We start from the raw sequence: 16310 nt of genomic DNA, 5'->3' as shown, positions 1-16310 counted from the left end.
TAAGCTATATTAGGGGCATGTGTCTATATGTGCGCACCCTTAATGGAGCTTAAAAAATGGCAGTTTTAGATTATGTTAGCCTAAATTCAATACCTGCCCAAACCAAGTATCAAATTTAAGTGGGATTAGTTAATGTGGATTAACACATGTGTGGATGCATTACTCCACTTTAGTGCAGGGAATTTAGTCCTAGATCTGCCCAGCCACTAGGGGGCTGGCCGGAGCCCAGAGTTCCAAATGCTGGGAGCTGGCTCCGGCTTCAACATGGCTGCCTTTATTTTACTTTTTAATTTTTAATTAAACGTAATTTTTTTTTTTACCTAATTTCACTTTTTAATATTTTATTTTATTTTACTTTAGAATACTTTAGAACTGTTTACCATTTTGGTCTTCGCAGTATTTTCATAACTTTAATCTCTCAGCCTGGCCCTTACTGATTTCATATGACCTTGGAAATAAGGCAGTAAAGATCATTGGTCAAACCTGTTACCCCTGATTTTCTGAAAACACGATTCCCTTCCATCCACCCAAGAACTTACCAAATCCACTTGCATTTCAGGGAACATCGGCTCCGAACTGTCATATGCTGATATTGGCATGTTTGTCTCTTCTGATGGAGGGAACTCATGGAGACAGGTACAGTCATGTATTGGAGAGGGAAATGCTGCCTTTTGCAAATCCTATCTTCCACTCTTTGGGCCTAAGTTGGCTGATAACGTTCACTCTGTACCTGACTCATTTCCAGATCTTCGAGGAAGAATACAATGTGTGGTATCTTGACTGGGGCGGGGCACTTGTGGCCATGAAGCACACTTCAATGCCCATCCGGCACTTGTGGTAAGGCTATTTCCCTGGCTTTGAGACCATTCTCTGGTGGGTGCTAACTTTGCATTGTCTAATACTTAAGTACTATTTTCTGATGGACTCTCTTCAGTAACCACAAAATCCTGATCCTGCAGATCCCAATATGCCATGGTTTATCTCCTTTTTTTTTTGTTTTTTTGACATCTTTCTATTTTCTATCAGGGGACCTTTGTGCTACAAGCTTCACATGCCCATAATAAGAGACTGACCCTGCTTTGGATAACTTAGAGCTTACATTTTTGCTAAAGCATCTAGCCGGTGCATTCCTATCCCATATGCATCCATACGCAGGATCTGGATCTAGATAAACAAGACTGGCAAAGTGTGGCAGGGAGGGCAAGGAGTCAGCATGGTGGACCGTGTTAGAAATATGAAGACACTTAACTGCTACCACCCCATACAAGTTAACCCTGGAAGCGGCACAAAAGGAGTTGATGTTCGCCAGTAGAATCAGGAGGGGAGGGGAGGCCTGGGAGAATAGCGCTCTGCCGAAGGGATAGTCCCGTCTACACTGTAACAGCAAAGAGCTCCATCTTACCACCACGGCAATGAGTACCACCCACCTACTCATGCTCCATATCTGTCAGCCCCAGAATTGAAGCAGTGAAGCTGCCTTTGGGGTGCCCTGGCACCTCCCTTGAGACCTGGGTTTTTGGTGTGCTCACCAGCAGTGGGTTGGGGCCGTCTGCTACGGGGGCTCAGCTCTCACCGTACAGAAGACTAGGAAGCCGCAGCACTGGAGATGCTCCACCACCCCCTCCACTAAAAGTTGGACTTTGTGGGGAGTCGAGTTGCAGAGCTGAGCTTCACCACTGGCACTTATGTCTACAGAGAGGTGTCTGAATTAGCATTGCTGTCAGACTTAGCTCTCCGCTGAAGCAGAGGACCGCCTAATGGATTGACCTCTCCGCCTTTAAAAGTTGACATAAAGGAAATTAAACAGAAATCACCTTCTGAGCTGAGGGTCAGGCTCCTGTGGGAATGAGTCATCCCTCAGCTTGATGCTGATAGGCACTTGTGTGTCCTCACGCGGTGCATCCACTGAGGGAATAAGGCCTTAAATCGAAGAGAAAAAGAAAGTAATGATGTTTGATAGCCATAATGAGGTACTAAGGTCCCCTCCACCTGAGTCATTATCACACACAGCCCTTCAGTTAAGTTACATTTAGGCAGAAGCCAAGGAATTCAAAACTCTGGCTCAGTCTTAATTCATTGCACCATGATGTTTCTAGTATACAAAAATGACCATTGATAGTTCCCTCTTCATGTCAAAACGTCTGACTTCATCACCATAACCGGTCAAATGACCCTATAATGATTCCAACATAAGCCACCATTAAAGGTTTAACCTTTTGAGTTGAAGCACATGTTTCTACAGCTTGAGCTAAAGGACTAACCACAGTCATATGTGAGTCAGCCACAGGAGATAGATGCAACACACACTTCATGAGTCCATGCCATTCCCCCATGTAGAGAAGGCAGCACATGTGTGGGTCATACCCCTTCTCTTTTTCTTTTCCTTTTGCAAGTTAAATAGTGGTATTCTGGATTTTTCTAAGATCTTCTGAGTGGAAGGGATGGTTCAGTGGGCAAAGTTTTTGACTGGGAGTCAAGAGTCTTTCACTCCAGGATTAGTATTTGGGACCAGAAAATAAAATAAATGATCAGGCTCAGCAAGTGAACAGAAAATCTCCCCAGCAAGTTGTGCGGTCCAATGCATTTCTCCTTGAGAAGGCAGCACTGTAGACCCATGGCTGAAGCATTGGGCTGGGATACCTGAGACCTGAATCCTAGTCCCAGCCTTTCTGCTGGATAGCCATGGACCAGTCCCCTGTGTTTCAGCTTCCCCTGGGAAATGGAGATAATGATGCTGAACTCCACTGGAAGCACTTGGAGCGTGTCAGATGAAAAGCACTATAGGTGAGCTAGACTGTGTTGTTATTCCAGGTGGTAGAGCCCAATCCAAGGGAGACTTTCCCTGTCTTCAAGGCTATGGTTGCTATTACCTTTCCAAGAAACACGTACTTAAGACAAGGAAGAGGGGGCACGCTGGAGTTAATCTCTGGTTCATCCACGCACATGGTCAGAAGAGGCTACCTGTGCAGAGGTCCCTGTAGGACACAGGACCGTAGCATCTGCATGTGCACAATGCCAGGGAGAGGCCAGATTCTGCTAGTCCTCATTCAAGATGAACGCACTTTCCCTGGAGGGTAATGTACAAAAGCTTAATTCTTGAGTGATGAATGTTAAAAGCCACAAATCCCCAAAATGTTTGGACTACTGTTCAGTCTCAAAAGGACACCCACATGCCCTTATTATCAACCTTTAGGTGAAAAAGTATAACTGGGGTGGGTGGGTGGGGGGTGGTTTCATCCTTTAGCCTTGAAGGACCGAATTTGGAAACAGCTCTTATAAGCCAATAGGCCTGAGCACCACATGGATGGAGTCCTCTGTCCAGTTTTGGGCCCCCATTACAGAAAGGATGTGGGCAAATTGGAGAGAGTCCTGTGGAGGGCAGTAAAAATGGTGAGGGGGTTGGGGGATGGCTTAAGAGGAAAGCCTGAGGAAACTGGGCTTATTTAGTCTGCAGAAGAGAAGACTGACTAAGGGGGGGATTGAATAGCAGCCTTCAGCTCCTTGCAGAGGGGTCCAAAGAGGATGAAGCGGGACTTTGCTCAGTGGAAGCAGATGCAGGACAAGGAGCAATGGGCTCAAGCTGCAGCAAAGGAAGAGGTTGGATATTAGGAAAAATCTTCTCACTAGAAAGGTGGTGAAGCACTGCAAGAGGTTACCCAGAGAGGTGGTGGAGTCTCCATCCTTGGAGGTTTTTAAGACCAGGGTAGACAAAGCCATGGCTGGGATGATCCAGTTAGGGCTGGTCCTGCTCTGAGCATGGGGTTGGACTAGATGTGACCTCCTGAAGTCCCTTCCAACCCTCATTTTCTATTATTTCTATGATTATACCTTGCAGACTGTTCCAGGCATACCCATGGAAGGTGTTACAGCTGGCAATAAACGCTCAGTTGCTATGCAGGGTTCAGTGCTGGCCTATAATTAAGAACAGGCCATTTACATCATTATCTCCTAGTCATTAACTGCCCTGTTACCAGTGTACCCTTCCACTCAAGCCTAGCCCTGGGATTCAGCAGCACTCTCCTCCATAGTCAGTCCCATTGACTGGGCAAGTGAGGCTGCACTCTGTAAGTGAGAGGCTATTTATATCTGGGTGTAGGTACATGTGTGGGAGAGTATTTAAGTTGAACACACCTGGATGTACACAATGACTAACCGTAGGTGGGTAGACAACTGCCCTTCTCCTGCCGTGGAGAATTTCCTCTCGAGCATTTCCTTGTTTCATTTAGCCTGATACAGCTGCATGCGCCTGACTGAACACCTAGCCCTCTCTCCTCGATAAATAATTATTTAGAGTCATCATTGCTGTCAACTCTAACAGGTCCGTCCCCATTTCACCTGCAGGGGCTTTGGGATTTGCATCATATTACTTCACTAGGTGGCTGCTGAATAGGAAAGGCTGCCTAGATTAAAGAGTACATATACCTATTCATTCTCAGGCTGAGACATTGTGCAATAAGTTTCATCCTGGAGAAAAGAGGGGTTGATAATTGAAAAGCAGAGGGAACTTGGACTAAGCTAATGAAGCATGCTGCTCCCCAGAAATTGAAACGCTAGTTAGGTAGATAAGCAGGCAGGCAGAGCATGAAGACGCCTAGGCCCCCGAATGCATCAGCAAATGCAGGAGCAAGCCATGAGCGATGTGAGCCCCCCCACCACAGGGCACAGGCACTCAGGACTGAAGAATGAAGGGGAAAATAAAACCCGAACATACCAGCCTGCAAAGTACCTGAAGCACCGAGGCAGACAGGGTTCTTTGGGTAGATACGGTATCTTTTATTAGACCAACTAAATCGTTGGAAAAATTGTTCTTTGCAAGCTTTTGGGTACACACACCCTTCTTTAGGCCGAGGGAGAGTTAGCAGTTTTGTGCTCTCCTGGATGGGATGGAAGCCAGTATAGAAGCACCGAGTGCACCCATGCATGTACTCACGCACAGCCACCGTGGTAAGCATCATGGGATCAAATGGAAAGACATAAGGCATCCTTAATCAGCCTTATGTCCAGGGTCTCCCACATCCTTCCAATAACTCATCTAGCAGGCCCAACTACTCCAGCTTGCCCTAAGATATAAGAAGGGTTGCAGTCCCTTTTCCCTAAGGGAGAGGGAAACCTATTGCTCTGGAGGTTTGTAAATAGAATAGCCCATGCAGAACATTTTCCACCCTCTTCCCCCTCAAGTATCCTGCCGCTTTCCAGAAACCTGTGTGGCAGCTTGAAGATTGAACATGAGGCCTCCACTGCTAAAAGTTTAAGTTTCAGTGGCTAAAAAGCCAGGCTCTGTAAATTGGGGGTGGCCAGCAGGCAGCATGTGCGCCCCAAGTGTCACCCAGCCTCTCTGCATGGCATGCAGCAGATCAGGAAAGGAGCAGGGAATATAGCAGCAGATATGGCAGGGAGCCGAAGGCAGAGCATCAGATCAGGCCTGGGAAGGGGCTTGGAGTAGCACTTGGGGAGTGTGCAGTGCTTACGTGGTGGCTTGCTTGCCCTAAAGGTTACTGCCACTGCTATGTATGACCGCTGTGATGGGCCTGACATGAAGATGGATACGCTGAACGCACGGACCAGGGGAATACACCTGCTTTTTGCAGAAGCACCAAGATCAAATGCTGCAGATGTGGCCCTGCCAGAACTGGAGAGCAATCCTCACACAAGCTTCCCTTCTTTGAAAATATGTTTGCTTTGAAGTGAGAAACATTTCCTGCTGATGCAAGAAGAAATTGTTCCTCCTCCCTTTCTGCAGTAAGGCCCATCCAGGGTTATCTGTCAGCTTTCACAGCCCGGGCGCCTGCTGTAATTACAGAGAGCTCTGAAATGGTCCTGGTGAGAGGGGACCTAATCAAGTTGGACCCGAGAAATCTTCGCCTTCCCCTCTTTATTTTCCTTTGCAGACAGAATTGTGGGAGGAATCGGGCGGAAACCACTGGATAAGGAATCCAGGAGCACAAACAAGCTTTTGAGTTTTCCAGAGTATTTCAAAAACAAGTGAGACTCCACCCCAGGTCCACTGGCTCCTGGCAATTAGTTCTAGGATACTGAGCCATCGTGTCTGAATGCGATTACCATCCACTGCCTGTTTGCTGATGTTAACTGGGCACAGTCCATCTCCCAGTGGATAGAGGGCAGATTCTGCTCTCTGTTCTTCCAGGGCAACCTCGCTGAAGTCGGCAGAGCTGCCTGGGGGGAGCTGAGAGCAGAATTTGGTTCAGTGTAGCGTGCTTCACCTGCCACTCAGAAAGCACATAGTTAATAGTAATGAACTAAACCCCACAGAGCCCCCTGAGGAGGATTAGCATTCAAGTCCGTGGTTTAGAGGAAAGGATGGGCAAAGCGAGTCACCGCAGGCCCGAGGTGGATGCACTGTCCCCTGCTGCAAGCACTGGGCCACATCTGCAGCGATGCATTTTTCTCTGCTGCACTTAACTACCTCTCCCCAAAGTGAGGATGGCAACTGTGAACCTGTCATGCTTTAGGTGCTGCTGTTTGCATCTCAGCTCCAGTTTGAGTTAGGAAACCACGGACCTTTTTCGATTCTTAAGAACTGCATCAGGCGCTTGACTTCTTCACAGCACTCTGAGAGCATGCATTAATGAAGGGGCGATATCAAGGATTACCACCTCTTTAAAAACCCAGCTGCTGTCTTTCCTGAGCCTTCAAAATTGTGTAATTGCCTGAGTAATGGTGCCAAAGGGTACCTGTACACATGACACCATCACCATGTACATGTGATGAAAATGTCACTTTGTATGGCTTAATGGCATCACACGGTACATGTGCAAGAGTTTGGGGGATTTTAAGTGAGTTTGCATTGTTGCAAAGTAAACTACATCCCGATGTAGTTTAGTTTGCCATGATGCATTGCAACTATGAGTCAGCTGACCCTCTGGGTGTGGGAGAGGTGGGCAGGCTCTGCAGAAAAAAGGGTCAGGCATCTCACTGCTTCTGCCTTCAGCAGGCACTGAAGGCAGTGAGTGGCTTGATCCTTTTGTTTTTTCTGATGGAGCCTAGCCCCCTCTCCTGCAGCCAGGGGGTGAGCAGCCAACAGACTGAGTGACCCCTGAGCCGTGGGGAGCCCTGGTTCTTCCCTCCACGGTGGTGGCACCCCCGGGGGCTGCCTGGGTGGGCTACTAGTGGGCTAAGTGCTTCCCCAGCTCATGGTCATGGAAGAGTTGGATTGGGCCGGGTGGATCTGAGCTGGGACAGCATCCAGCCCACTAGTGGCCTGCCCAAGTGGCCCCAGGGGTGTCACTGCTGTGGAAGAAAGGAGCAGGGCCCTCTGCAGCTCAGGGGCCGCTCGGCCCACTGGCAACTCACTCCCTGGTCACAGGCATGCTCTGCAGAAAGAAAAAAAAAAGGATTGGACCCCTCACCATAAAAAAAGGATCAGACCCCTCGCCATAACAGTGATGGAAAAAGAAAACCCCACTGTTTCCATTAAAAACCCATTGTTTCAATTTAGGGGGCATAGATGGCAGCCCTAAGGACCAAACCCCCGTCATGTGTACAAGCGCCCTTTGAAAGTGATCCCTTCCTATTTATCTGTCTTGTCTGCTTTTATCCCAGGGTGAGTTTCGATGAAGGGAGATCCTGGAGTAAATACAGCTTCACGCCAACACCACTTTTCGTGGATGGGTCCCTGGTGGATCCCGGCATAGAGACACAGATAATGACGTAAGTACGGGCAGGTCACATGGGAGCTGTGCTGGGGTCTAACGTTGCATACTTGGGGGTACGTCTAGCACGTTGGCCTTATTTGGATTATAGTTTTCCCACCTGTGGATGTGTTGTTTGTTAAAGGCTAAATTGCTGTATGGCACTAACCAAGATTCGCTGTGGTAGAGCTGGCATCTCTTTCAAGGTTTGTAAAGGTTTTGGTTGCCCGAACAACATTGTCCGTTGAATCAAAACACTGTAGAATCTGATCTGTATGCTGTTCATTAAGCTATGGTTGTGTGGCCCAGTGGAAAGTGGGAAAAAAACCTAGATGTCTGGGAAACACAAATTATGATGAAAGACTGAAAGAACTGGGATTCTGCAGCTTGGAGAAGAGAAACTGAGGTGGGGATTTGATTACAGTCTTCAAAGACATGTAGGGTAGTTATGGAGGATGGACATAGATTAGTCCATCTCTGTGGCTGGTAGGGAACAAAACAAAGAGCAGTGTTTTTAAATAGCACCAAAGGAAAATTTAGTTTGGAGATTAGGAAGAACTTGCTCACTACAAGGGTGCTCAAGCATTGGAACAGATTGCCCAGAAGGGCTGTGGGATTTCTATCCTGGATGTTTTTAAGAGCAGGCTAGACAAACATTGGTCTAGGTGGTTTAGTTAGAGATGACCCTGCCTTGATCAGGGGGGTTGGACTAAATGGTCTCCTGGGGATCTTTAACCCTGTGATTCGTTGAATACCTGCCCAAGCATGCACAGTGGCTTTCTTGTCTGCTCTTCCTCCAGCCTTGGTGTGACAGGATGCATAAGGAATCAGATGACAAGAAAGCAACCCAGTTAACCCCCTAGGAGCCAAATACTCCACATTTCCTATAGGAAGCGGCTGTATAGTGCTGCTGCAGCAGTAGAGAAGTGACATGAATAAGCACCCTTCATTAGTCCCTGGAGGAGGGAGATGATGTTGTTATGGAAAAACTGTAGTGGAAAAAACTTGGACACCTCCTATTGGTCTTGTTGTTGAGATCATTTATTTTGCAGTGGGTCTTATGCTGCCATCACTGGCTCATTTGTACGGTGACAGCAGCCAGTACTTGTTGATTTGTATCAGTTGGAAGAGAGAAGAAAAATCATTCTAGTTGGTCAGGGTTTTGATTGTAGCCATGTTGGTCTAAGGACATAGGCAGACAAGGTTCGTTGAGTAGATGTGATATCTTTTATTAGACCAAGGGAGTAGTTGGGAAAAAGTTCTTAGCAATCTTCCGGGTGCAATCACCCTTCCTCAGGCATAGGGAGGCTCTGCTGGTTTGAGACTCCAAGTAATGAGAGAAGCTAAAAGTGTGGCAAGATGTCAGTGACACTGTAAATAGGTAGAATTAGAAAGACAAAAGGTAAAGTAGGGAAGGGAGAGGAGAAAAAAGCCAGGGGAAAAAGGCCAAAAGTGACTATGGGAGACACCAGTGAAAATCCCGACAAATTACATAACTGTTAGTTATGAAATATCACCCTTCCCTGGAACCTACAGAGAAAATCCTCAAACACTTGTAACCCGTACTAGAAGAAGACCCAATTCTTAAAGAGATCTTTCCAGAACCACCCATCCTAGCCTTCAGGCAAGCACCAAACCTTGTTTACCTCATCACCAGAAGCAAACCTCTTTGACCTAAACCAGGGTTTCTGAACCGGTGAGATGCGAAGGTCCTCTAGGTGGGACTTGGCTCGCAGCTGCAAAACTGGAAGTGCCATGGTGGGACTTCTTGTTTTGATTTTGTGCGCTTCAGTTGGCTGCCGGGGGACATCCCCCTGCTCTTTGGCCTCTCCGGGACACCTCCCCACCCCCACTTATCCACTAATGGGACTAGGACTTTTTGACCTTACGTAGGTGACATGTAAGCTGCAAAAGGTTGAGACCACTGACCTAAACCACATCTAATGGATCCAGACCATGCCAGGAAAAAAAATGCAAAAATTGCCAACACACCTCCACCAACCCCTGCAATAAACTACACTCCACTACAGAACCATCATCATTCCTGGATCCTACACCTGCACCTGCAGAACTCATCCAGTGCACCAAATACCCTGATGGGAAATATGTAGGAGAAACCAAACAACAACTGTGCACCAGAATGAACGCACACCGAAAATCTATCAAAGACAAGAATCCTCGACTACCTGTGGCGGCACACTCCTCACAAGCCAGTCACTCCCTCGCCGATCTCTCAGTTCTAATCCTCAGAGGGAAACTACAAAACACCTTTCATGGACAAGCCTACGAACTTCACTTCAGAAATCTACTGGATACAAAAAATCATGGGCTCAATATAGACGTCGGATTTATGACACCTGACAACCAGCCTGACGTCTGATTCACCAGGTACCTGAGAGACCTGACCTCTGACATTTTTATTTTCCCCCACCTTTTCTCCCATCCCCTCCCCTACTTGTCTGCCATTTGTCTTCCTAATTTCCAGCTATTTCCTTTACAGACAGACTCTTTTCTACCTTGAATAACCATCACTGTAGTGTCTCCCCTGCTCACCTTTGGCCTTCCCCCATCCCCACCTTCCCTGCTTTACCTTTTGTTTTTCTAATTCTTCCTATTTACATTCTCACTGACATCCTGCCAAACTTTTAGCTTCTCTCATTACTTGAAGTCTCAGACCAGCAGAGAGTCCCTATGCCTGAAGAAGGGTGACTGCACCCAAAAGCTTGCTAAGAACTTTTTTCCAACTACTCAGTTGGTCTAATGAAAGATACCACATCTACTCAAAAAAACCTTGCCTGTTCAAGTTGCTCATACTCTTGTATACTGGTTGTAGTTCAGGAGTAGACAGGTGTACCTCACTGGTGGTGGTGCTATCATGGATGGACCAAGCGTGGGCAGGGGTGCCACCAATGGTAAGTTTGGATTCAGAAAAAAAATGTTGCTTCAGACCTTTTCTAGTGATTTGATTATATAGGACGTGGATTTGGGGATTAGCCTTGATGTCTCTTGCAGCAATAATATATACCTCCAAGCCAGAAGATGAGTCTGAGTCTAACAGGCTAGCATGCTTATAGCAATAACTAATAATGTCACATGCATCCATCTTTGACCTTGTATGACTGGGTACCCATTTACAGCTGGGGTGACTGGGAGCAGCCCTCCGGTTGCTTCTGGAGCCAAAGCAGACAACACCATTAGCTCTCCATCACCTGGCCCTGGCTGCATTCACCCTGCACAGATGAAATAACCCTTGGATAAAGGCTATCTATTTAATACAGATCAGTTTCTCACACAAAGAGCTGGAATCTGGCCAGAGGTAACAGGTCAAGAAATCCCAAGGAGCACAGAGAGGGTCTCACAGCTGGCAGAGAGTCAGTGGAGCCAGCTCCTATGACAACCACACAGACATGCGTGGTGTGTCAGGACTGGGAACTGGGCAGCGTGAGACTTATCAAGGTGTATCAAGGTGCAAAAAGGCTCTCAGGGAAGGGAAAATACAGCCCAGGTTATGAAAAAGGGGCAGGCTTCCCATTGCACCAGAGCGGTTCCTCAGGGGCGAAGCCATGGGGAATTTGCTTGCACAAGTGGCATTCGGGGTTGGATGGTGGCAGATTTTTGGTGCCTGAGAGATGCAAAAAGCTGTAACTGCTCCTTATTTAAATCAAGCATGGGTACTTTTCTCTCATTCAAAAAGGCATATGTACAAGAAAGTCGGATGGCCTATATCAGATAAGGTCCTTATAAAGGCCCCTTTTGGTCATAGTGTCTCTGAATCAGACTCTCGGAGATGGTATCATAGGGCACGTGTAGATGAAATGGGTTTGTCCTCTGTGTGGAGTGGCTTGGAGAGAGCATGTGTGTGTGTTGGTGTAACATGGCAGGCTGTCCTTTTAAAGAGGAAGCCAGCCCTGTTAAGAGAGCTCAGCTGTGGGGCACTTGGCTACGGAAGAAGTGTGCCACTGGGAGCTTTACAAGTTCCCAAAGGAGAAAGCAAGGTGAAGGAAGAGGTAAGTTGTGAAGGGACCAGGTTGCTGCACAGAGAGGTCAGGTTGCTGCCCTGGGGCTAGAGGAGGAAGGGGCTCATCTCCTAGTGTCCAGGAGAGGACAGAGGATTGTGTTTTGTGTGCATACTAAACTTTGCTTTGGAGAACTGGCTACGGAGCTCGGAAGGGAGCACATGCTCCTGCAGAAGCCAGCAGGATAAATGTCCTGCTCAGAGTCGGTTTTCCATCTACAAATGCTGCTTCAACATTCACTGAAAAAAGCCATTCAAAAAATGCCACTGCCAAATACTTGTTTTTTTCATGAAGCTGGTTTAAAGGGCATTTTCAGGGAGAGGACACACAGCGCCGAACAAGGGAGCTAGATCCTGAGCTCTGCACAGTGGGCAGCTTGTTCTCTCTGTCTAATCTTCTCCAGGGATCCTGATACTCTAAACTTTCTATCCTAGTCAGCAGAGCATAATATAATAATTGTTATATTTTTGTGTAATGTTACTGATGTGTACTGCTTTCCACGCACAGTTGGAAGTACAGTGATAACATGAACACCCACACCCGGGTGCACAGGCACGGACATGTAGTATGCTGCACGGGCACACGCACACACACACAGCTTGTGTAAATCAGTACATTGATACCTCCACTGAAGCCAGTGGAGGTAAATCATTTCATGGCAGCTAAGGTTTTGGCCCATTTGCCTTGTAAATCCATGCAGTTCCCTTTGAGATGAAAAATGTTTTAGAAAGCTGAGGTTATTGTTATTTATCCCTGTGGTATTTTGATGGAGAACATAGGGGGCCAGTTTACTGGATGTTCCCTGCCAACTATACAGAGAACTGACTTTTTTTTTTTTTTAAAGAAAAATGTTTAAAAGCCTTTTTTATTATTATTGAGGAATTTATAAAACTTTTTATCGGCACTTATAAAAGCTGTAGAAGATTTTCACACAGTTTTCAACAGAGATGCTTATAAAAATTCCTGCCCACCGGTTTCCAGGAGCTGAATAGTAAAACAGCCCTGCCATAAGCCATCCAGAAATGGTTTCTCTGCAGCTTTTCTGGGCATTTTTCTCAGCAGGAATTTTAATGGACTGATTCACAAAGGTAAAGTAGGGTCAGGCTGAGAGGTTGTGGAAACGTTCAGTCCCAAGAAATGAGGGCTGTTAGGTTGCTGCAGCTCTCTTGGCTGTATTTTGGGGTACATAAGGCCTACATCCTACAATTTGCTGTAGGTGAAGGGGGTTGTGTTCCCATGGGGAACCCACATTGGTTTCAGAGGTCCTCCAAATACAGGATCGGAGCCTAGCATTCCCTGGCTACGCCTCGATCACTGCAGGGTGTCGGGGTGCTAAGCAGGCTCAGCGAGATGCTAGAGAAGCTCATGTGAGGCCCATCTTCAAATCCCACTGAACTGAAGCAAGAATGGATGTGCTATTATAGCATCCACCAGCATCTCGGCTACTGCAACACAGTCCTGCTTGAAACCACTGGTTCCTGGGCCTTCCGAAGAGCAACCTTTGCCATGAAAATGTGCCAGATTGCCTGGAGTGTTCAGCCACTTCCTAAAATAATTTCCCGAGGGAAAACCATTATTTATTAGTTGTTAAATGCCAACTAATATTATTTATCTGTATTGCAGTAATCTGTCATCTGAGATTGTCTCCACTGTACAACGCGATGTGTGTATACATGTCGTAAACCTGCTTCAAAGCGTCTACAGGCGAAACCTGCTTCATACACTGGTTTTATACTGATATCGTTATTTTAGTTTTATACTGTACAGTTATATTGATACAGTTAGGGGTGCTAGACTAAGCTGGTAGCTAGCAATAAGTGCAGCTTCTAGTGTGGTTAGACCAGCAGAAGAGACCGGAACAAAGTATGAGCACCTGGAGGGTTGTACCCATTGGTCTACACCAGTTTCTAACATGTAGGTATCAAAACAGCTTAATGTGGTTGAGACAGACCAGTTGCCAGCACAAGGTAGCAATATAGCATCATTTCTGGCACCCCAGCTAGCTTGACTGGGTACTCAGATTTAACCGGTGGTGGCCTCTGGCACGAGTCTGCATTGAGATGCAAATTCAAACCTCTGGCATCAGAACAAGAGACCTTCGCCTCTCTGCCACCACCCTGAAAGCAGGGATAGTGATACGGACCTGTGTGTAGATAGGCCAGACGCAGAGACAGCAGCTAGAGAGATGAAGTGTTTGACTAGTATAGGAATCGGGCCTTTTAAGCTCAGTCTCCTGTCCACTGGACCCGGCTGCATCCCCTTTGAGCTTGCTGATGTCTGACAGAAAGATACTCCCTGCCTGGGAAATGTTACGATTCAAGCCAGCCACAGAGGTGAAAATACAATTGGAGAGCCCTGGAAGGGGCCTTTTGCTGTTACAGATTTGACTCTTCTCACTGCATCAGTCCCTGAGCTGATAGTCTCTCCAGAGCATCCCTCCACCTTTGAAATGACGGTGCTTGAATTCAGTGTTGTATTTTCCATCCACTCAGCATGACTTGACTACCTTCCTCCTGGGTGACCAATGTGAGACTGGGGACAAGAAGTTAGTAGAGTGCATTCCCCCTCCTTTCCCTTTGCAAGTACGTACAGCTGTTTTGGGGTGATGCAGTTCCTCTGTGCATTAGCTCTGGGTAAAATATTGGCAGCACTCAAACTCTATGCCTCTGCATGGTTTGGTGTGTCAGGAACAAATAAGAGCGGTGAAGTGTGATGGAGCACTGTGGGATACTGGATGTCTCTATGCCTCTGCATGGTTTGGTGTGTCAGGAACAAATAAGAGCAGTGAAGTGTGATGGAGCATCATGGGATACTGGATGGCTCAGGGAGCTGGAGGTTTGGAGCTTGCCTTCTGTACATTTCTGGCCTGAATTCAGCTAGGCTCAGTAGTAGGTGCTAGTGAACAGCAGGATATACCCGGTAGAGACTTATGAAATGCATTGATGCCTTCAGCCTACTTCCTAGTGGACCGGATCCCACAAGAGTCTTCCTCTTAGTTGGTACGGGCAGGCCGTCACGTGGGCGACTTCAACAAGTGGGTTACAGACTGAAGGGAGACGGGTGGCATGTGAATGCACGAGAGCCTGGAACACCTCAAATTGGCGGCTCCTTTAGGAAATGAAGTGAGATATGGGTCAGGAAAGGGAAGTTTGCACCCAAACACCGCACAGCACAGTTCCTGCAACTCTGAAGCTACCAGTCTGCCCTTTCCCAGCTGCATTGCCTTTGAGAAAGAACAGATTCAACTTCCTGGGCAGGCTTTTTATGAAGGTCTACAGCCATTGCTGCTTCTGAGCAGAAGAGAGAAGGTGGAGGGAGAAGAGAGATGGGGCGGGGGATGCTTTTTCAGAGATCTGCAGAAGGGTAAATGTAGTCGTCAGCTTCCAGGATACACGACTGAATGGAAGGGAGCTTGTCACAACGTGCGGATTTAGAGAATGCGGACCTGCTATTAGTCCTACTCATTTTCTTTGGGGAGCAGGGTTTTAACACTTGTTCACAGATTGTTATAAACTCTCAAGTCTAGCAACAAGGAAATTCTACTGGGCGAGATTGGCAGGATAAGTTTCAAAGCCCTCTTTATCCAGCGTATTCGGCAGTGTCACTTAGAAAGGGCTCCCTTCTCCACCCCCTCCCCCCGATTACTTTTATCCCACTTCCATTCTGCTTCACCGGGAATCGGGCTTAGGACTGCAGCGTCTGTTTGAGATGCAACTGGCTATATTATTGGCAGTGGCCTAGTTTCTCAAGTGGGTTTCACCTGCAATATTGTGAAGTTTAGCCTTTGGATTGCATTGCAGTATGAGCTGGTTATGATGCTGTGCAAACTGCAGCAATCAGCTATGGTCTGTTCTGAAAGGCATCCTAGAAAATGCAGCTCAGCGCTTCAAAGGGGGAGAGGAAAAGGGTTTTAATTTACAATGCATGCATCTCTTGACTGCTCTTCAGCTAGGTGAGGTGAAATTACCTAGGACCTATACAAAAGCGGTGGGACTATTGAGGGAAGGGGGAGGGAACTAATCTTAACTCGAGATTTATTGCTTGGCTGGAGATAAGTAATAAACTCAAGAATATTACGGTAGGAGCCCAAGGATTTTTCAAGATGATATTAGCATTTGCTGCTCTGAGTCAAACGACTGGCATACCAAGATTGGTTTTAAACCACCTTTGGAAGTAGCCATTATCCGAGGCTTCCCTTAGCTTGTGCACTGTAACAGCTAGTTCACTGCCCTGCGTCATTTGTTGAAGGTCACCAGCCTTGCTCGGGCTCATATAGGCTCTCACGGTGTGACTTCATGGTTGAAGCCACTGGTCCAAGAGGCAACATGTAGTATGAACTATCAACATCTGTAATGGCTGGTAAAATTGCAGAGTAGATGCTGTGGCAGGTATCCTCAGGATCAGCTCTAGAGAGCAGCCGTTCCCAGGGTCGTTCCCCTAGCAACAGCACAAATGGTAGTTAATACAAATACCGGTTATGCTGTTAATTATTGCCACTCACTGTTAACCAGTGGCATGCATGGCTTATGGAAATCAATGCAAAGTGATAAAGAAAGAACAGGCAAAACAATTTCATTTGCCCTGGTGGGTTGGCATCATCAGCTCAAGGCCTCAGACCCATTAGCAGGTATGTCATGGGGAAACT

The 16310-nt window shown here is 47.0% G+C and overlaps 1 protein-coding gene across 1 annotated transcript in view; it reads left to right on the top strand.

Moving 5' to 3' along the window:
* The window catches only part of SORCS3 (sortilin related VPS10 domain containing receptor 3), a 305193-nt gene that overhangs the window by 229093 nt on the left and 59790 nt on the right, over positions 1 to 16310 (top strand). The window contains exons 12-14 of the mRNA XM_019555481.1: positions 560 to 636; positions 746 to 837; positions 7561 to 7668. Of these exons, the coding sequence (XP_019411026.1) occupies positions 560 to 636; positions 746 to 837; positions 7561 to 7668 (277 nt within the window). The remainder of the gene's footprint in view (positions 1 to 559; positions 637 to 745; positions 838 to 7560; positions 7669 to 16310) is intronic.

Source organism: Crocodylus porosus, unplaced genomic scaffold, assembly GCF_001723895.1.
Source record: "Crocodylus porosus isolate Cpor-Errol unplaced genomic scaffold, CroPor_comp1, whole genome shotgun sequence".
NCBI lineage: Eukaryota > Metazoa > Chordata > Crocodylia > Crocodylidae > Crocodylus > Crocodylus porosus.
Note: the sequence above shows the minus strand (reverse complement) of the source record. Positions and strands in the feature narration are given on the sequence as shown.